Source organism: Hyaena hyaena, unplaced genomic scaffold (genome assembly GCF_003009895.1).
Source record: "Hyaena hyaena isolate Hyena2069 unplaced genomic scaffold, ASM300989v1 scaffold_106, whole genome shotgun sequence".
In the NCBI taxonomy this organism is placed as follows: domain Eukaryota; kingdom Metazoa; phylum Chordata; class Mammalia; order Carnivora; family Hyaenidae; genus Hyaena; species Hyaena hyaena.
Window position 1 is genome coordinate 3,396,870 of NW_024080738.1, and position 21,525 is coordinate 3,418,394.

A 21,525-nucleotide genomic window follows, 5' to 3' on the forward strand; every position below is an offset into this window, starting at 1 on the left:
GTTGTTTCCACATAGATACTTATAGGTTTGACATTCCTATTGTTGCAGGTAATAATCTTTATGTGCATTTGTCAAATTAATTTAAGATTGACTTTAAATTTAATCTCCAGCCATTTCTTGAGAAGTCAGATGCTTTATTGATGAGCCGAAATCTCTTTGTCCTCTTTTTCTTGGGTAGGAATCATCCATCATCAGCCCTATTAAGGATCTGAGAGGCTAAAAACATTTTAGTCCATTTTTCCCCTTCTTCTTTTTTTTTTTTTTTTTTTTTTTTTGCTACAGTGAACTTGTCTTATGCTTTTAGGAGTTATACATTAAAGCATACCCTGCGTTGCAGACTGTAAGGCCCATAATAAATGAGAGGCTGGGTATCAAATAACTCTTAAAAAATATGTCATTGAGATCCATACACTAAGGAGAATGTAAATACTTTTCTGTCAAAGCTACCCGTTGATAGGTTTGATGTCCATTGAGATTATTCCCTACAGAGAGGAGAGGGACTTTTTTAAAAGTCTGTACCTGGTAGAAGAGTTTGGTATTTCTAGGCTTAGCTACTTTCCATTACTACACTACTTTGGAAAGTTCAGGTTGCATCAGGTATCAACTAATCATAGCAAGTACTTTTCTTAGTCCAAATCATTTTTACATTTCACTTTTCCTATCTCGCATACCTGTTGTACCTTTTCTTCACCAACCAAGGTTTACTGCTCCTATCCCTTAAATCCCAGGTGGCCCTATCTATATTGCTTTCCTAACACTATGTACTTACTAGCCATATGTGCTCTGGAATCCCTAACCTTTCATAATGCCTACCCACTGCTTTCTCTAGGCTACAAACCATGGCTAAAGAAACTAAAGGAAATGAGAATACCTGACATTCAATATTCTTGCTCTCTGGTTTCAGTTGACAATGAATTCACTCAGTTTGTTTTCCTCGTATCTGCTATACAACAGCTGTTCACATTCTTTTTACTTCCTCTTACACCTAATCACGTACTTTCACTCACCAAATGTACTTGTGGGTCAAGATTATCCAACAGCTATTCTCTCACCCACCATTCCTCCACCGAAGTCTCTTTTCTGTTGTTTTCATTCTCTGTTTTCCCATCTGTTTTGCTTCTGTTCCCATTCTCCAATCTTCTGTTTTGATTTTTAATGAAATCTATCGAGGTTTAATTTACATTCAATAAAACCCACCCAGTTTAAGTGTATGGTTTGATAAACCTTAACAGATATAAAGCCACGAAACTATCACCAAAATGAAGATAATAGAGTTTTTCCAAAATATGAAAAAAGTTGCCTCATATCATTCACAGTTAATCACCAACACCCATTATGGCTTCAGACAAACACTGATCTACATTCTATCACTATAGATTATGTTTGATTTTTCTAAGGCTTCATATAAATAAAACTATACAGTATGTATTCTTTTATTTCTGGCTTTTTGTACTCAGAATAATCTCTTTCAGATTCATCCATACCCATGGTGGTGTCAGCAATTTTTGTAAGTAACGTTTTGTTTAAACATATCAATACTCATTTATTTACACATTATCCATGGCTGCATTCATGCTACAATGGGAGAGCTGAGTAATTGAATGGACTGCATGACCCATGAAGCCTAAAATATTTATTGTCTGGCCCTTCACAGGAAAAGTCTGCCAACTGCTAAGTGGTCAAATTTTATGGTATAAAGTTTTTTTGTATTTCTTTATTATTCTTTTAATGTCTATGAGAACTATAGTAATAATATTCATTCTGGACATTAGTAATTTGGGTTTTTTCTTGATATATATTATACATTTCATTGATCATTTCTAGTATCTATTTTTTGTTTCATTAATTTTGTCTGTTTTCTACTTGATTTTCATTATTTCTTTGTTTATTTACCCATCTTTGATTTTGTTTGCTTTTCTATTTCTTTTTAAGGTTGAATCATAGACTATTAATTTCAGATTTTCTTCTTCCTCATATAAATATTTTTAAAAATTATTTATTTTGAGAGAGAGAGAGAAAAAAAACATGCATGCACAAGCTGGGGAGCAGTAGTGAGAAAGGGAGAGAGAAATACAATTCCAAGCAGGCTCTGCACTGTCAGCAAAGAACCCAGCCAGGGACTTGATCTCAGGAACCATGAGATCATTACCTAAGCTGAAATTGAGAGTTGGATGTTTAACTGACTGAGCCACCCCAATGTCCCTCCTCACATAAATAGTTAAAACTACGAATATATCTCTAAGCACTGCTTTAAATGAATTTCACATATTTTGACCTGTATTTTTATTTACTTGGTATTTTCTTATTCCTGCTGTGATTTGTTTTCTGTGACACAAATTATTTACAAATGTAGTATTTAATTCTCAATTATTCAATGATTTTTCAGAAACCATATTTTTATCCCTAATTTAATTCTAATATAGTCAGAAAATATGTTGTTATGATTCCAACCTGTCTAAATTTATTGAGACTTGTTTTATGGCCTAGCATGTGGTCTTAGTGTCTGTTCCCTATGCACTTAAAAGGAATGTGTAAACTGCAGTTGTTTATACATAGTGTTTTATAAATATTGATTTGGTTAAATTTGATAGTATTATTCAGATCACCTATATCTTTAATTTTTATTTTATCTTTATCTACAGCTAGATCACAGGGTGTCTAGCTGTTCTATCAATTGCTAAGAGATGGGCTTTAAAATTTTTAACTATGATGGTGGATTTGTCTATTTCTGTTTTATTGTCAATTTTCCTTTTAATGTATTTCTGGAATAGTGCCACTAATCATATACACATTTTGACTCTTAGCTCAGCCTGACAAAAACTGATCCTTTTATCATTATAAGCTTTCTCTCTTTATCTCTGGTAATATTTCTTGTTCTGAAGTCTACTTTGACAGTAATATAGCTACTTCAGCTTTCTTATAATCACTTTTTATAATGGAATATCTTTTCTTATCCTTTTACTTTTAATTATCTTGTCTTTATATATAAAGTTTATATATATCTTATATCTTGTATATCTTTTTTTATCCACTCTGACACTACTGAATATTAACTGAAGTATCTAAGCCATTTACATTTAATGTAGTATTTAATACGACAGGTTTAAATCTACTATCATGTTTCTATTTGTCCTGTTTGTTTTGTTCCAGTTCCTTCTTTTCCAGGCTTCTTTTGGAATTGGCAATTTGTATAGCATTTTATCTTTTTCACTTAAAAATTTTTAAATGTCTATTATTTATTTATTTATTAGTTCTATGGTTTTTTTTTAATGTTTTTCTTCTTGAGAGAGAGAGCATGAGCAAAGAAGGGGCAGAGAGAAAGGGAGACACAGAATCTGAAGCAGGATCTAGGCTCTGAGCTGTCAGCACAGAGCTCATTGTAGGGCTTGAACTCGTGAGCCACAAGATCATGACCTGAGCGGAAGTCAGATGCTTAACTGACTAAGCCACCGATGCACCCCACATTTATTTGTTTTTGAGAGAGAGACAGAGTGCAAGTGGGGTAGGGGCAGAGAGAGAGAGGGAGACACAGAATATTTTTACAACAGTATGCTTTCATTTCCTCATCTCATCCTTTGTGATATTTTTGTCTTCTTTTTACATGTTATATAAATTCTACATGTTATCACTTATCTTTTTTTAATGTTCATTTATTTATTTAGTTAGTTTTTGAGAAAGAGAAAGCATGTGCACACAGGCAAGGGAGGGGCAAAGAGAGAGAGGGAGAGAGAATACCAAGCAAGATCCATCCAGGCTGCCAGTTCAGAGCCCAAAGTGGGGCAAGGTCTCTTGAACCATGAAATCATGACCGAGGCCGAAATCAAGAATCAGATGCTTAACTGACTGAGCCACCTAAGCGCCTCAATAGTCACTTATCTAAATTTTTCTAAAAGGAAAAAAGTTCTTTATATTTAGCCACAGATTTTCCAATTCAAGACTTCTGTTTTTTTTTTTTTAATGTTTATTTAATTTTGAGAGAGAGAGACAGAGTGTGAGTGGGGGAAGGGGCTCTTCTTGGGTCTGCTTGGGATTCCCTCTCCCTCTCTCTCTGCTGCTCCCCTGCTTGCTCTCTACCTCTCTCTCTCAAGAATAAATAAACATTAAAAAAAAAAATCTATGTGAGACAAATTTGCATTGAAACCTGAGTTGTTGCATGTGAAAAATAGTTTCTTTTCAGGGAAAAAAAGATGATAGAAAAATAGATATGTTCCCAGAAGTGAGCTGATAAAATAAGTAAGTACAAACACACATAAATACTTAAAAGCTTTTTGAGAACCATTTTCCTCAGTTCTGCACAGAATGACTTCACTTTCATTTGGAAAATATTTAACAAAAGATTCAACAATTAAATATCTCAAGATGCATGATAATTTTTAATCTTTAATCTTCGTGAAATTATTAGAGACATCGCCAAAGGTCACACTACAGAGAAAGCAAATTACACAAATGAACAAGGAAACTGAGTAAAACCACACTGTTGGTCATTATTATGAAAACCTAGTCACCTGCTGTGTTTGTCCAATACAGTAGCCACATGTAACAATTTAAATTTAAGTAAAACTAGAGTAGAAAATTCAGTTCCTCAGACACAGAAGCTGCATTTCAAGTGCTCAAAAGCCCATGTGCTGGGGGCTACCATGTTGGACAGCAGAAGTACAGAACATTACCACCATCATTCTTTCGAGCCCTGACAAACTCTGTGCATCCATCCGATCAGTGGTGTATAAAACAAATAAGAATACTTAATATTTATTGAACTACCGGCTTAAAGACCCTATCCCTTTGTCACACCTTCCCTGATTTTTCATGACATTAAAAAAAGTTTCTTAATGTTATATTAAATTTTGTGGAAGGCATATTGTTTTATTTCACTTTTAAAGGTCCATGCAGTAGAAAAATGGGGGAAAAAAGTTCTTGTTTCCTAAAGAATGGATCTATTTCCTTTTATTAGATGAAAATTATATATCCACATTTCCTTCTTTGCTATGGCTACAAGAAACTCAGAATTAACTTAATGTTTAACTGCTGCAACTATTAATCCAAGTTTTGAATATTTGTATTTTCCTCCCCTCTATGCAAATTTTGACATTACTCTATTTTAACATATTTAAAAAATTTTGTAAAGAGGCTCAAATTCCTTTTGGAGATGGGTGGAACATAATTGATAAATTCTATATAATGGCACTCTACTGCCCTCTTTCTCTCAAGAATAGAAGTTTCAAGCAAGAAATCAATTAACAACTAAAGTTTTTCCAACAATAACTGTAAGAAAAAATTTGTATCTTTTATTAGTCAATACATTGTATATATCAATGCCAAAACCCACTATAAAATTAAGTAATAATTCTTAACAAAATTCTGGAATTAAAAACTTTTTAAGTATGAAAATTACCAAAATTCAAGGCAAATATATTATTTGGTAAAGTACCAATATTTCCATTGAAATCAGAAATAAAATGAAGATACTTCCTATCACTACTATCATTTAACATTATTTTGAACAATGTAGCTAATGCAATAAAATTTTTAAAATTAAACAATAAAAATATTGAAAGGTGTCGGGCACTCAGGTGGCTCAGTCGGTTAAGCGTCCGACTTCGGCTTAGGTCGTGATCTCACGGTTCATGGGTCTGAGTCCTGCATCAGGCTGTATGCTGACAGCTCAGAGCCTGGAGCCTGCTTCGGATTCTGTGTCTCTGTCTTTGTCTGTCAAAAATTAATAAATTAAAAAAATCTTTTTTAATATTGAAAAGTGTATCTTTTTTTCAGAGTGGTTGGTATACCTAGAAAATCTGAATATGTATAATAGCTAATTAAAATTAATAAGGGTTTATTAATGCTAATAGATGACATACATAAGAATTAATACTTTTTCTCTATATCATCCAAAACTAATTAGCAATGGGGAAAAAAATCCTACTGTAATAGCCATAAATTAATAAATGTATGGGATAAATTTGACAAAGGAATCTAATGTGTCTCAAAAGAAATGCAGAATCAAAATTGAAAAAAAAAACACCCACCAATAACATCTTACTGAAGGACATTAAAATAAGAGATAAGAGCAGACTGACTTATTTGCCTGGATATAGAATTTTAAAGTCATAAAATATATCAATCCAAATGAATGCAAGGTAATTTAATACTGAATTTCTTAGGAATGCTTTTTATCTGCAAAAACATTCAATCACCTCATATAAAAACCTGGAATAAGGAGTTACCAGGCCGGTACAGTGGCCCTCCAATCATAAAATCCCAGCCTTCCTTAAGAATGTTGGTTTATTGGGGCGCCTGGGTGGCTTAGTCGGTTAAGTGTCCAACTTTCGCTTAGGTCATGATCTCGCGGTTCGTGGGTTCGAGCCCCGCGTCGGGCTCTGTGCTGACTGCCAGCTCAGAGCCTGGAGCCTGTTTCTGTCTGTGACTCGCTCTCTCTCTGACCCTCCCCTGCTCACGCTGTCTCTCTCTCTCTCTCCTAGAAATAAATTTTTAAAAATAATTAAAAAAAAAAAAAGAATGTTGGTTTATTGCTTTATAGTCCCAAGATGGCTGCTGCAACTCCAGGCATTACATTCAAGTTCAAGTCAGGGAAGAAGGGAGAAGACAGTGGTGCTAAGCATATCTTTTGGGGTTTTTTTGTTTGTTTTTTTAAATCAAAAAGCAAATGATTCTCCAGAAACCTCCCAGTAGACTTCCATTTTTGTTGCACTAGCAACTACCACTACATGCAACTACCCCTACATGCTAGTTGGGCTGAGAAAGCAAGCAGCTAGCTCTTCCCGTCTCCAAGATGACATAAGGAAGAAAATTGAGAATGCATGTTTATTTAGCCTACCAAGTGTTAAGATTTACCATAAATTCTCATCAGGATTTCACTTTTTTTTTTTTTCCCAAACTGTTCTCTAGAATGTATATTCCAGAAAAGGAGTCTACCTTGCTCACCACGTATTCCTGGTACCTGAAAAAATCTATGCCTTTTAAAAGTGGCCATTTCTAAATGATAGACGACTTAGTATATTACACGGTATTAGTTTTCAATAGTGTGACTAAACACGGAATCACGCAACAGGGAAGGTCATCTGGTCTCATTATCTTCCCTGTATAAGAATTTCTGCCCAAAGATGGCGCGACTACTGCGCTCTGCCTTACATACCACAAATGAGTCTCTTGAGTTGTGGGGCGTGCTTACTGTGTGCCAGGGACTGGGTTTAATGTTCTACATGCACAATCTTGTTTCTATTCACAATGATCCTGAGGAAAATGCTAATATTTCCATTTCACGAATGAGAGAAATGAGGCAGGGTCTCAAAACAACACAGCAAATAAGTGGCAGAGGTTGGATCAGAATCAGATCTACCTAAGTCCGGCTTTCAAGTTCTGAATCATTGAACTTTACCACTTCCAGTATGAACACAGTCTGTTCACTGCTGAATTGCTCTTTGCTAGAATGTTCTCTCACTAAGTTGGACCAACTGGCCACACTAATTTCCATTCATTATCTTCATTCTGGAGGAAAGCTCAGTACGTCTGCTCATGCTACTCTATGATCACCCTTTGAAGGTCTCAGAATTATTTCCAAACACCATGTTATTTTGGTCCACTGCTTTTGGATTCTCTCTTACATGTAGCAACCGGAGGGAAACTCCACACCCTGAATCTGTTTACCAGGGTCACAGACTATCATAGGGGCAAAAAACAGGCTCCCCCAAGATGGGCCACTGTGACATAAAAGCAGAATTAAATCATAACAATATCATTTCATTGTTTACAATGGAAGAAACAAAAGTTTCAAAAAGCGCTATTTTTCACTGCTTCGATTCCACTCAGTTCTTACAAAGCAAGTGTCTCTATGTCACTACCTGTTCACAGGATTAACTTACTCTACAAACTCATGGATTCTATGGGTAAGTATCTGGTGGAGAAATTACTTGACCTCTTTGTAAAGAATCCATTTTTCTTATTTGTAAAAGAGCCAGCAACCATGAAGCAACATTGTTTAAAGCAAAAAAAAAAAAAAAAAAAAAAAAAAAAAATCCAGTAAGGAGAAAAGGGTTAATTCTCTGCTAACATGAATGTATTTTCTATTGCACTAAACTCCTCTTTACGTTTCAGTTTAAAATGAGTCATTCACTTCTGTTAGTTTGGCTTTTATTGAAAAGTGTTTTGGGTTTCTTTTGTTTTGTTTTGGTTAAACATGGGAATGTCTAAACAGTAAAAATTCCCAATAACCCTTGGAAAGGACATCACCTATAAGCTAATGTCCTCAAGACAGACAAGCTAAAGAAAAAGACAAAAAATTTAAAGTATGGTTAACCTCAATTGTTAAAAAATAGAAGTATAAAGACGAAGCTCCACTGCTGGTTTCAAGAAACGCTCACAAGCAGGACTCTGCCGCCCTCTCTTGCATCAAGAAGGTAAGACAAGTGCAAGTGCAAGTGAGGCGCCTCCTAGGTTGAACTGAAAGGAAACTTTTCGTGGCTTTTCTTTCTCCAATGGACGGTCAAGTACGAGGGTGGAGGACACCCACCAGAGTGCCTTCACACCTCTGTGGTCTCATGTTTTTATTCAATAAATGAATATGACTCTTTTTAAAAAGGTTTTTTATTTGAATATTGCTGAAATTTTAAAGAGTAAAACAAAGTCCTACATTTAGGATACTTTTTTTAATGATGCCAACAGATTCACTCTGGTGAATCAAAGGAGCACAAATCTGTGAGTTTCTGGTTGTAGTGTGGGCCATCCCGTACACCCAGTTTTCAAAGCCAGTGTTCAAAACAGCAAGGCAGAATAGAAGTTGGGACTTCAGTGCCTTTACTGAGCCTGACAGCCGCAACGCGTGGAGGAGTCTTTTCACCTGGTAAGTGACTGAAGCACAACTCCTATGGGTCTTCTTAGTTTACCCTCTAATTTCACTCAGGTTAAGAATTCCATTGTAGAGACCCAATGTTCTAACAGAGGTCAAGGATGATACTTACAGGCTTCGGTTTTCTAATTTAGAATGCCTCCACCTAGAGATCTAGACCGTAGAGTCACAAAAAGGTCCTATTTCTAAAGCAAAAATACTTAGAGTTACCTAGTATCACTATCTTTTGTACCACCCCTCCCCCAGTAGCCACGGGGTTTTCAGTCCAAAAAGCAAACTCAAGCAAAGCGCGCTTCAGTCTTACTTTACATGTGGATGAAGGATACTCTCTCAGCCCCAACCTGTGACATCAGGATTGCTGAAATTCTTTAATAAGAAGTTCCAAAATGGCTTTTATAACAATAAAATCAAACATTAATTGGGGGGCCAGATAATACTGCCTTTTCTTTCCAAAAGTTTAATTCGTATGTTTAAAATGAAAATACAACACATTTTTCAGTCATTTAACCAATTAATCCAAAGGAAAAAAGTGAAATACTATGATTACAAATATGCTAATACACACTTTTAGCAAGATATATGACAATAAAACTTTCAGCAAGTTTTATACAAATCTGGTATAAAAAAAAATACATTTTTGAAATGACAAGATCAGTTTACCTCACCTGTATTCCTTCTAAGAGATATCTGCACTTCTTGTTCTGGCTTAAAAACAAAACAGAACTGTCAAATCACATCCTTCTATCCAAATAAATTTACTATATTCGCTGAGCTGCATAACGTTCATGAGGATAAGTTTCGAAAAAAGCACTAAATGCAAAATTAAGGCAAACTTGATATTCAGTATCAGGTAAATTAAGCAGGTAGAAGTAACTCTTAAGAATTTCTGCCTTGGGGGCGCCTGGGTGGATCAGTTGGTTAAGCTTCCGACTTCAGCTCAGGTCATGTTCTCACAGTTTGTGGATTCAAGCCCCGCATCGGGCTCTGTGCTGACAGCTCAGAGCCTGAAGCCTGCTTCGGATTCTGTGTCTCCCCTTCTCTCTGCCCCTTCCCTGCTCATGCTCTGTCTCTATTTCTCAATAATAAATAAATGTTAAACAAAAATTAAAAAAAAAGAATTTCTGCCTTGAATGCACTCGGAGCTGTAGATTTCAATTTTAGTATATGTGCTGCCGAAGTGAGCACTCGGAGCTGTAGATTTCAAAGGGCACATCTGTATCTGCTGGACATCGGATCCTCGCAGCATTTCTGAAGGAGGAAGGACAGCAATGCTCTCATTTTACAAGGAGAAACACTAAAAAGACTCACTTAAGATCATACAGCATGATCAGTGGCACAAACACACTTAATCAAAGGCCTTGGAACACAAGACAGTTTCCTGTTGGTAGATTTCACTTTCTAATTGTGTGAAGATATGATCGGAGCATCAAAACAGCGTGATTCCCTTGAGGTCTGGAAAACAGACAGCCGCTATAATGGGGGATGAGGAGAGTCCGCTCACGCTTTCTCACATGCTGCATGGGTTACAGTGCGAGTCTAAGAATAAAGAGGGAGGTGAATAGAAGACAAAGGGGAGGAATGACCTGAAAGATCATATGGCAAGGCTCCGCCAAAGCCTAGAATACACCAGAACTGAAAAGACGGTCTTTCCTGGGAAGCCAGTATTCAGACCAAAGAGTAGAAAGGCACAGAAATAGAAAGGTAAGAAATTATTCACCTTAATAGTTCAAGTGTTCAGTACATATCCCCATGTATATAATTCTAAAACTTCTCTGAGGTAGACAAATGTTAGGAATGAACTGAGTTCATGTTTTAAAAAAGGAAGACAAGGAAGGGAGGGGAGGAAGGAGGGAGGAAGCAAAAGAGGAACGAAGGGCCCTATTTTTAATTCTACCTTTAATAAAATCATTCCAGTTTTTATTTTTAAAGATCCCTTTCAGGAAAGTGCTTAAATGCCTGCGGTTTTGTTTCTACATTTAGAGGCTGAAATTAAGTATCTTATAGCTCAAGGACCCAGGCAAGCTGGGCTTTTAAAAGCAAGCCTATCAAACTTCGCAGCAAGTCTGTAACTTTTTACAACTTGTCCATTTGGACCACCTTGTTTTCCGCTCTTTGGTTTCTCAAGTTAGGAGCTCAAATTGATTTTCCCTGCAAAATCTCCAGGATTCCCCCAGTCAGATGTAATGTTCCCACATGACACACTTGAGGTCTGCTGTCACTGTGTTCTATCAGTTTGCACACTTGATCTCCACTGGACTATATGCTACTGAAAAGGCTCACAAAGGGAAGTCCTGATTCTTCATTTCTGAATCTTTAGGCGCTAGCATCCTGTGGGTACCCATCAATCTGACTTAATCTCTCAAAATGTAGATTTTATACGAGGTGAACAAACTGGAGGTTCATAGTCCTTCACATGAAATTCAATACAGCCTGCAAAACCCACTTTTATTCCCTTCCGTCTTGCTCCCGGAGAGGATTGGGCCTGCCCGGGCAAATACCTACGTTACAATCTTAGTCCCTCTTTCAGACCCCAGTTACATTTCCTTCATTAAAATAGCCTTATGCACTTACAGGTAAAAGTAAGTCATGAGAACAGCAACAAAACATATGGCTCTGAATGACATAAAAACAAATTCTTCCCATCACTAGATCATGGAAAAACAAAGAAACAAATTCTTGTGTTTAAACATAATTTGTAAGAACGTGACAATGAATTTGAGACTCTGAACTTCCACTTGAAAGATCTCCAGGAAAAGAAACATTACGAATGTGTGAATGAAGGAAAATAGCTCTCCATTGGGACATATTTTTGCACTTGCTTTGCTCCAATTTCTGCTACGTAGATTGCACCAGTCTGCGCACTGACATCTAAGAGATGAGGTAAAACCTCATCTGCTAGTTGGATCGTGCTGACCACAGAACAGTTGCCAATGCTTCCCACCGGGGGTGCGGCCGCCAGCAAGACCCTGCTGAGATTCAGCTGGGCTGTGATCACGTACTTCCCGTCAGGGGAAAATCTAAGGAGAGAGACATTTTACAGAATAAATGTATGCAAAATCAACAGAAATGTTTACTTCCTCAACATTTTTCTCCCCCATAGCACTAAACAACAATGGGCACGAAGACTTGCTGAAGACTTGCTCTCGAGGAGAATTTAAGTTTGTCTAATTCTCTTTATGAGGGAAGAAGGATCTGTGATGGCAGACGTAGCCAAAGATTAGCTTAAATAACCAAAAAAAGTAAGATGCGAGTACCACACAAAATGAAACTAATGGAGAGTTGGTGCTAGGCTAACACCACAGACTCAAGATTTCTATTTTCGTTGTATGTTTAAAAATTCGCCATATGCATCCTGAGGGTGAGCGCTGTAGGGGGCCCAGCGTACGTTGTCTCTGAGACCTGGATCCCAGTGCGCTGGGCGCTTAACCGCTTTTCCTCTGCCTGGGATCTGAAATACGATTGTGTGCTCTCCACGCACTTGTTTCTGCTCCTTTTCCACCCTCTGAAAATAATATTTTAAACTTTCAGCTAGCTCTTCAGAGAAGCAAACTTATATAAATCAGATAAAACAAGCATTTAAAAAAAAAAAAAAAAAGAGGAAACATTACCTGACAGAAGAAGGTCCCTCTTCTGTGAAACAATTATTCCACGCTCCTAACCACTCCCCGGTGTCTTTATCAAATACTTGAATTCTTTTATTTCCTCGGTCAGCAACCCATACCTGAGAAATCAACAAAACGTTTTTTGCAAAAGATCCACATCATAATGAGAAAGAAAACAAAAGGGGAGAGGGGCGGGATGGACGTTCCACATACATCATCTCCTCTGGTACTTAGAGGGCCCCAAGAAAGCCCTATCTCCAGACAGGAAATTAAAGTTCAGAAAGTTTAAATCCCTTGTTCGAAGTGAGCTTCTGGTAAGTGGGAGACCACTACCAGCCACCGTCTTAGGTCAAAGCCCATAGAGAATACCCGGGTCTGCTCTATCAAACATCTGAATAACAAGAAAACCGGAGTCCTCCATTATGATGCGGAAGATTAGAGGCACTGAGGAGGGACAGCATTCATTCCTCTCCCAGGACAATCAGTTTCCGGCTGAGTACTGCTACTCTGTCAGTTCCTCAGAAGACAGAAGTAAGGGAACGCGGCCTTGTTCCTGGGGACGCTCAGGCTAGGGCGTTCACTCCTTTTGCAGCAACACCCACCTGCTCTTTACCACGGTACGTCCCAAGTGCCAACCACTGAAAGAGGAAGCTTAGACTTCAGGAGCTTTTAAGAACGACAGGAGCCTAACAATGGGTCTAATTTAGTTTTGCTACAGGCTGGTATGAGTTACTAAGGAAACTTGTTATAAAACAGGAAAGCAGATTCACTTTAAAAGGCCTTTCCTGTACTATATTTGACGCGTGCAGCCTACAGCATACAGACAGTGAAGTGATTCTATGACACGCAGCTAGGATTATGCAAGAATGGACCGGCAGTATGGGCCAGCCCCGCTGACCTCCACCTCCTCCTTTCAGGATCCTGGGTTTGTGGATTCAGGGACTACTTCTTCAAGGTAACCCTGACTATGTATTTGTCAATATGTGTGAATTATAGTAGCCACTAAACTCATCTACAATAAGACACAAATAAGGACTCGCTGTGTCACTTCAGAAAGGGTGCTGATCGCTAAGTAAGGCAATTTCTCAAGATCTTTTCCTGATTCCGGATTCTTTAGTAAGAATGGATTCCTTAATGATTTTGGGATTGTCTTAGATGAGTGACCCAGGAAGAAATGTAATTTAGATCCTAAGATTGAATAATACTTTAGATTGTTACCGTTATCTTTCTACTGAACACAATCGGAGAAATCTTGTTTAAGAAACACCAGCAAGTTGGGCTCTGCACCTAATGAACTTTTCACACAGGGCTGGGTGAGGACTAAATGAGTTAGTCACGTAAAATGTTCAGAAGAGCAGGGCTGTGGTTACAACATGAGCGCGTCTGAACATCGTGAACATCCTGTCTCCTCCTTCAGAAGCCAGAGTACGTCCATCAGATGTTCTCCAAGGCCTCTCAAAGGGGCACTTATCACTGTGGAGAATTTACCAGCGTCTAAGTCTTGCCTACTCAGAAACTGGATTTTGTTCTTATCCCACAAAGGGAGAAGTTAACCAGGCTCAGCAGTGTCATGTGTTTAAAACCAGAACTCCAACTCTTTAGCTCCCCGCTTACAGGCAGAATTCGCATGTTCAGTTACCTTCCTGTCTATACTGAGAACTACTTATAAAGATTTTATGATTAAAACATTCTCACTTGGTCTACATAGGAAGCCAAATCACAATCAGAAGGTCACTTGCCGACCACAGAATCAGAAGTGGAAAGGGATTAAATTCCTCACGGTATGAAGCCAAGGTTGTCTGGTGCACCCACTGCGTAGAAAGTCGTTGAGTCACTTCACTTACGTACAGGGTGACTACTCTGCGCCAGGCACCACGGTATAAAGCAAAAGAGCTTCAGTACGTGCATGTATGCCGTCTACACTGTCATGGGAGACGATTCATTGATATGACAGTGTGACAGTTACCATAATGAAGAAGTACAGGCCACTACAGGAAAACAGAAGGAGAAACTAAGGTAATATTTAGGCCGGGGATCTGGTCTTGGGAAAGTAGCCCCAAAGAAGTGGTATGTATACTTACAGGTGTGCAAAAGAGACGGGGTGGGAAAAAAGAATTGGGTTGAAAGGTGTCAGTGAAAGTTTTCTATTCCTCACACTGGAGCTAGTGAGAAGGGAGCTTGCCTAGGTGGCTCTTGATTTCAAGGTCCCAAAACTGACCTCTCCCTTCTCCCCTTTGACCAACATTATTCTAGAATTAATTTAATTCTAAAGTTAAAAGTATTTTCAAACATGTCGTAGTTTTCTTAGTGGGAGGGCGACTCGTTTCTTTTTCAGGTAACTTCATTTATGGTCTATTCCTTTATTTGTTCCTTCTACCTTTAAGTGACATAGAAAATCTATTTTGTTCATTTTTAAATATTTGGGGAACTCTCTCCACTACGGGACCCAAACATTTATAAGAGTATGTGGGTATCCCCAGCCCCAAAGAGACTGCCCAGACGTACTCAGATACACACAACCACAAACGTTCATACATATTTAGATGTCAGGACACACACATGTGCACCAAGATCTACATGTATAGGTCCATACACTACACACACACACACACGCGCACACACGCACACACAGATACACAGTTCCAGACACAATGAGTGTATTTTTACCCGACCAGCTGAATCAACTGTAACACTGTGAGGTATGTTGAACTGGGCAGGCCCCGTCCCCCGTTCTCCACGCAGCCAAAGCATCATAAAATCTGACAGAGGTAAACATAGTTGGTCAGAGCCACATATAGAATACCTTATACCTTTGCATATTATATTTTATGTCTTAAGTTGCAAACATACTATTCAATTATAACGCCTATTATAATTATGCTTTTCCGGCTTTTTGTTTATAAACCAATTTGTCTAATTCTTATGCTTCACCAGAAGAAACAAAATTCCTTCTTTGTTTGAAGCAATTAAGTGACTTCTTTAATGACTATCTCCGTTTGAATTTTTTATCACTGAAAACCACTGTTTGTGATTCATGTCAACATCTCCCTCAAACTGGTACTCCTTCCCAACTAATTTATATTACAACTCCTCTGAGCTTAGTAATTCACACTATGTTTCATATTGTCTCCTTTATTACCCCCATGATAGGTTGAATTGTACCTCTACGCCCAAAAGTTACGTCTGAGCCTGAGTAACAGGGGATCCTGCATCTGTGAAGGTGACTTTATTGGACGCAGAGTCTCAGAGATGTAACAAAGTTAGGGATCTTGTGAAGAGATGATCCTAGATTTAGAGTGGACACTAAATCCAACGACTAGTGTCCTTGTAAGAGAAAGGAGCGGGAGACTTGAGACAGACACACACAGAAAAGGCGGCCATCTGAAGACAGAGGCAGAGTCTGGAGATTCACTGTGCCGAGGGGAGCTGGAGCCACAGCAAGCTGCAGAGGCAAAGAGGGGTTCTCCTCCAGAGCCACTGGAGGGAGCACGGCCTGCCCGTTAGATTTCACACTTCTGCATCTCAAAACCACGACAGAATACGTTTCCATTTAAGCCATCCAGTTTGTGGCAATTTTTAAAAAAATATTTAGTTTTGAGAGAGATACAGAGTTAGTGGGGGAGGGGCAGAGAGCGAAGGGGACAGAGGATCCAAAGTGGGCTCTCCGCTGACAGCAGCAAGCCCCAAGAGGGGCTCGAACAAGCCCCAAGTGGGGCTTGAACTCACAAACCTTGAGGTCATGACCAGAGCCAAAATCAGATGCTTAACTGACTGAGCCACCCAGGTGCACCTGTGGCAATTTTTTCCTTTTTTTTTTTTTTTTATCATAGCCACAAGAAACCAATACACCCACATTCAGTCTTTCTCCTGGGGTTCTTTCAGAGAATTTTTTGATTCTTGCTTTATCCCCATTTCACCTCCCTTTAGCTATCGCCAACCAAACTTAGTTATTGGTTGATAAGCTGACTACATAGCCTCCACGTAGGAGTTTATGTTCTGTCCAAATGACAGAGTTTACTGCAAATATACCTTGATACAGTGTCATGTAAAAACTCTGCTTCTATAACATAACTGTCCCACTAAAAAGCCTTAGACTTTTTAAAGGCAAAATTATGGCTTCAAAACTCATAGCTAAGGCTTCAAGAACATCCCAAATCTTACTTCCCACTGTTCAAAAATTACATCCTCAGCTCCTTTCCTGTAAAACTTGCTTATTACCACCTGCAGACCTTGTGTGATAGAGCCTGGGATCGCTCCTCCCATCCCTCTTCTTCTCCCACCAAAATCAGTTTAGTTCAAGAGCTACTTCTTTTATGAACTCTTGCCCTCCTTCTCCAGTCAACGGTAGTTTCTCCTTCTCCTATGTTATTTTACCTTAACAACCCATACCACGGAATACCATTTAACTGTTCCATCTGACATAGACCTGCACCTAGAATACTACTGACACACAACACTAAATACAATGAAACCCTTAGCTGATCAATCAAACTGAAGGATATCTCAGCTCTGGGAAGCCAGATTCCTAATCTCCTCACTCTTAACTGGATAGGATAACCACTTACTTCTTGAGCCCACTATAAACCCCCAAACTGCCTCCAGTTTCAATCAAAGCAAACGCCTACCTTGTGAGAGAGAATTAAGCAAGCCTATTATGAGAATCATTTATTATTGGCCATCCCACACAACTCACCTGAGTCCTTTATACACAGCTTCATATATAACATGTAATAGTTATATTTACCAGGTATCAAACAAATTAAGCAAATCCAATGTATTAAATAATATTCTTATAATACCATACAAAATTAAGCCAGGTACCTTGGGACAATTTGATCAATCTGTTATTCAATCCTCCATCTCCATCCACAATGTAAATATCTCCCGTGTCGTCTACATATAATTCTGCGGGGTTATCAAATTGCAGGGGATTCAAACTAGTGCCTTTTTTGCCTGGGGTGCCCAAGACTTGAACAAGATCACCAAAGGAATTGTACTTTTTAATAGTATGACCATAGGATCCTATAAAGACAAACACACACACTTCACAAATACAACTACTGTCCAAACATTCATGTTTTTCAAGCAAGCAGAAAGCAAAAATTTAAACAGTAACAAAAAGTTAACAGGCTCAGATAATTGAATGCCGTATTTCACAAGCAATTGAGCTTCTTCATTAGTGCCAACCAAATTTGTTATGAATTAAAATCTCAGGTACTCCAAAATAAGCAGATTCTAAATTCAAATAAATAAAACCAAACAACTGGGTCCTTATACAGGAAACTTGTGATGTTAAATTATGGGTATATCATTTTCTTTTTTCATCATAAGTACAACCCTGAATAAGCATTCCTTGGGGAAAAAACTGGAAAAGGAACTTATATTTGAAAATCATTATTTCAGTCAATCATACACTCTCAAATTTTAGTAGGTCAACAAAAAGTTCACTAGAATACAGATTTTTAAAACTACACTTTCTCCTAGTGGAAACAAGTTCAAATTCAACTCATTAACTTTTTTCCTAAGAAGGGAATACATCTTCCCAAATTGCTAGTATCATATCTTCTCACTTACATTAAGACTTCTTTGAATTGAAATTCTTTAAAAGCAAAAATATAAAGTAAGGTATTAGTAAGTAGGAAAAAAACCATAGAGCAGTTAACAGAAATCAACTTGAAGGCATACCAAGACCAAACTAACTGTTAGGCATTCAAAAAATAAACTGGATACATGGGGTGCCTGGGTGGCTCAGTCTGTTAAGTGTCCGACTTCGGTTCAGGTCATGATCTCACTGGTTCGTGGGTTCAAGCCCCGTGCCAGGCTCTGTGCTGACAGCTAGCTCAGAGCCTGGAGCCTGTTTCATATTCTGTATCTCCCTCTCTCTCTGACCCTCCCCTGCTCATGCTGTCTCTCTCTCAGAAATAAATAAAATATTAAAAAATTAAAAAAAATAAAAAAACTGGATACACTGAGCTTAAAAAGTATATTTATTCTAACTTAAAAAAATGTATTTATTATTATACCTGACTTGAAAGTTTGAGTTAGTTTGTAGCAATAATAAGAGAACATAATATTATTACAGAATGCAATCTTCAAAGTTTCTAAAAAATTGGCAAAAGACACAGAATACCAGTAGAGAACATTGTTGTGGAGTTTTTTTCTTTTAATAGGCTCATTTACAGCCATATTTTTATTAAAGGGAATGTATTTCTTCAAAATATGGGAAGGAATATAAAGTGTCTCTGGATTTGTGCATGAAAAAAAACAGCTATAATGGAAAGAATGAAGAGGTCATGTGTGTTCTTTTTATTTGTGGGAATCAGTGAAGTAGTTTATAAAAAAAAAATCACGTGAATGGAATAAATTAAAAAGTAAAGGCCTTTAACAGTAAATCCTGGGAGGAAAAAGGAGTGGAAAAGCCATATTTCATTACAGTATTAGAATGAACTCAGAAGTAGTCTAGATTATTTTCTAACCAAAATCTTACCATCCAAACTACGTTTTGAAATAAATGGATTATCGGCTGAGGCTCAGAAATCTCTAGGGTTCTGAGAACAAATAGTTAACAGCACCTCAGAAACTGAGAGTTCATTAATTCCAAAGTGGCATCTGAATTAGCAAGAAGTGAAGAAACAGGAGGTCCTTCAAGCCATGAATGTAACTGGGCCAAAGATTACTAGAAATACTATCTTTATGATCCCACTCATTCCTGAGATCCTGAAATAATAATGACAGGTTATCTCTGGTAGTGTCTTGTCTTAAGCCACAAGAATACGCCAACAGCTACCTCTGAAAACATTCACAGCCATAAATTCAACTGTGCTTCCTTTGATTTACAACACACTCTACTAAAAATACTTGATGGAAGGAAAATTTCAGACATGCTGGAGCTGGTAGGATTTCAGACACATTAACACCAGCAGTTTCTGAAAATCTTGCATTTTAGGGAACAATGTAGTTCTGGTTTCTTGGCACAATCTCTTTTGAAAGAGAACTGGTAAAGGAAAACGAGACAGGGACTCCCTTAATTTTCAGAGATTGCTAGTTTTCTGGCTTCACAGAAGAGGTTTACAATTATTTAACCTGTGAGGAGCAGCTGATGTTTTTAACAAAGTATAAAAACATCCCTGAAAGTATACTCTCACAACTGGTACTTTAAGGAGGAAAAGTCCCTTGACATGTTAATGGAAAAATCACAACTGTAGCCTCCTTGTTAAATGTCTTGACTCTACAGAAATACAATGTAAAGATTTTTAGAAAGAAGTGATTTCATAAGTCATTAAAGAAATTACGATTAGATTTAGCAATTCTTGATTTTAAAGCATATAAGCAAGAACAGGGATAAAAATAGGATTTCTAGCAAGATAATTTAAGAGATATTACTACACATACCACTTCCTACATCCGTGATCCAGACAGATTGTTCATGTAGTGTACTGGCTGCAAATATACCGTGAGGTTTGTCAACTGTATAATTCCAGGATCGTAGGAAATATCCATCCTCTGTGAACACTAATACCTTTGGGATGTTATCCCCTCTCTGAAGGTATATAAAAATAACTGCTTAGATAGGATCAGTTTTTAGAAAGTAATCTTTACTTTGGTAGAGAGAAACAAAAATTAAAGGTTAATTGAGAAATTTAATAACGTTCAGAAAACCAGCTTCAAAACCTAACAATATGAGTTATTACATTCGAAACCAAAATATTTTACTTAAAGCCAATCCAAAAGCCAAATTTCACAACTAGCATAATGTAAACATATATGGTTACTTCCAGCAGCAAAACAGGAAGTTGTTTCTTTTGTGTTAATAATTTTTTTTTAATCCCTATTTTACTCACCTGGGCTACGTAAACCAATCCGCTGAGGGAGTCAATTGCAACACTAAATGTCGCTCCAGTGAAGTATTCAGGATGATTAGGCCAATCCACATCCAGCCGGTATAGAATTTCCTTGGTTCTCCAAGAAACTTGAAAAGCAAATTTTCTTAAAACCTTTAAAAAAATTTAAGATTCAATTTACTCTCTAGGTTAAATAAAAAAAAAAAAAAAACACCCCAGGTAAATGCTTATTTTTAAGCATGCCCTGACACGTGGCAAGGAGGTGCTGAGACAGCTGGACAGAAATGATTCGGGAATGGGTTTAGAGCCTGAAGACCCAGGGGGCCACCGTACAAACCTGCAAATTACTTGAGACGTAGCGGGATCTGGGGAAAGAAAGAACACAGGAAATCGGCGGTGCATCATATACAAACTTTTTAACCCGTGGAGACAAAGCGAGACGTGGGCAGCTGCGCCCCCGGTGCGGGTTTTGAGACAAGCTAGTGCGGGAGACAGAGCCCTCCACCCGCACCCCGCACCAGCGGTGTCGCGTCTCAACAGCGTCCCCACACACCCGACACACATTTCTTCACTGCTCAACTCACCGGGGAGCCACAAAACCGCGAATGCAAAACCAGTAACGCAAGAAAGAAGCCGGCGCCGGCCAGGCCGACCCAGAATCTCGCCATGACGAGACGGAAGGGTCCGCAGGCGGCTGGGGGTCACCGAACGGCCTCAGGTTCACGCGATTCGTCGCTGCATAGGGCGACGGCCCAACCTCGGGGCCCAAGCTCCTATCTCCAGTTCCCTCTCCCTGGATGTGCGGGTTTTGAGAACCAAGAGGAGACCGGGGTGAAAGAAAATCAGAGCTCAGGTAGCGGTTTCTCGGCGCATTCGGGGTCCACGCCCCCAGGTCACGCGGCTCGGGCTGACCCGCTGACCACCCTATTCCGCCCCTTGGGGCGGTCCACACTGTGGACTTCGCCCGTCCGCCAAAAATAAGGGTATCCATAGATATGCCTTAACCACTCGACGTTCATTTTTTAAAAATTAAGTTTGAAAAATCATACTCGAGCACATTCGAACCAGGAAAATAGAAATGTGACTCTCAAAAAATGGTCTTCAAGCTCTGAGAACGATTCCGGCTACCTCCGATTCAGAGGAATCCAGGCATTTGCTATAGACACCTACGTTCCCACACCAGGACCCCTCCATTGGCTTTCGGGAAAGAGAGGCCTAAGCC

General features: G+C 38.5%; 1 protein-coding gene across 1 annotated transcript; it reads right to left on the minus strand.

Moving 5' to 3' along the window:
• Nucleotides 1-9,970: 9,970 nt before the first annotated feature.
• NHLRC3 (NHL repeat containing 3) lies at nt 9,971-21,238 on the minus strand. Its single transcript, XM_039236123.1, has 7 exons — nt 20,888-21,238; nt 20,304-20,456; nt 19,855-20,002; nt 17,284-17,484; nt 15,130-15,221; nt 12,469-12,581; nt 9,971-11,877 (listed from the first exon to the last, which is right to left on the minus strand). Exons 1-7 carry the CDS (start codon nt 20,969-20,971, stop codon nt 11,622-11,624), a joined length of 1,047 nt encoding a protein of 348 aa, XP_039092054.1. The 5' UTR covers nt 20,972-21,238; the 3' UTR covers nt 9,971-11,621.
• Between the last annotated feature and the right edge of the window lie 287 nt (nt 21,239-21,525).

What these genes read in the sequence shown, in the direction of transcription:
- NHLRC3 (XM_039236123.1), bottom strand. Translation starts at nt 20,971, where the DNA reads ATGGCGAGATTCTGGGTCGGCCTGGCCGGCGCCGGCTTCTTTCTTGCG. An exon ending in CAGTTGATTCAGCTGGTCGG is followed by an intron (nt 12,582 to 15,129) that starts GTAAAAATACAC and finishes TTGATTTCTCAG; the next exon opens with GTATGGGTTGCTGACCGAGG. An exon ending in GAGGGACCTTCTTCTGTCAG is followed by an intron (nt 11,878 to 12,468) that starts GTAATGTTTCCT and finishes CTCTCTCCTTAG; the next exon opens with ATTTTCCCCTGACGGGAAGT.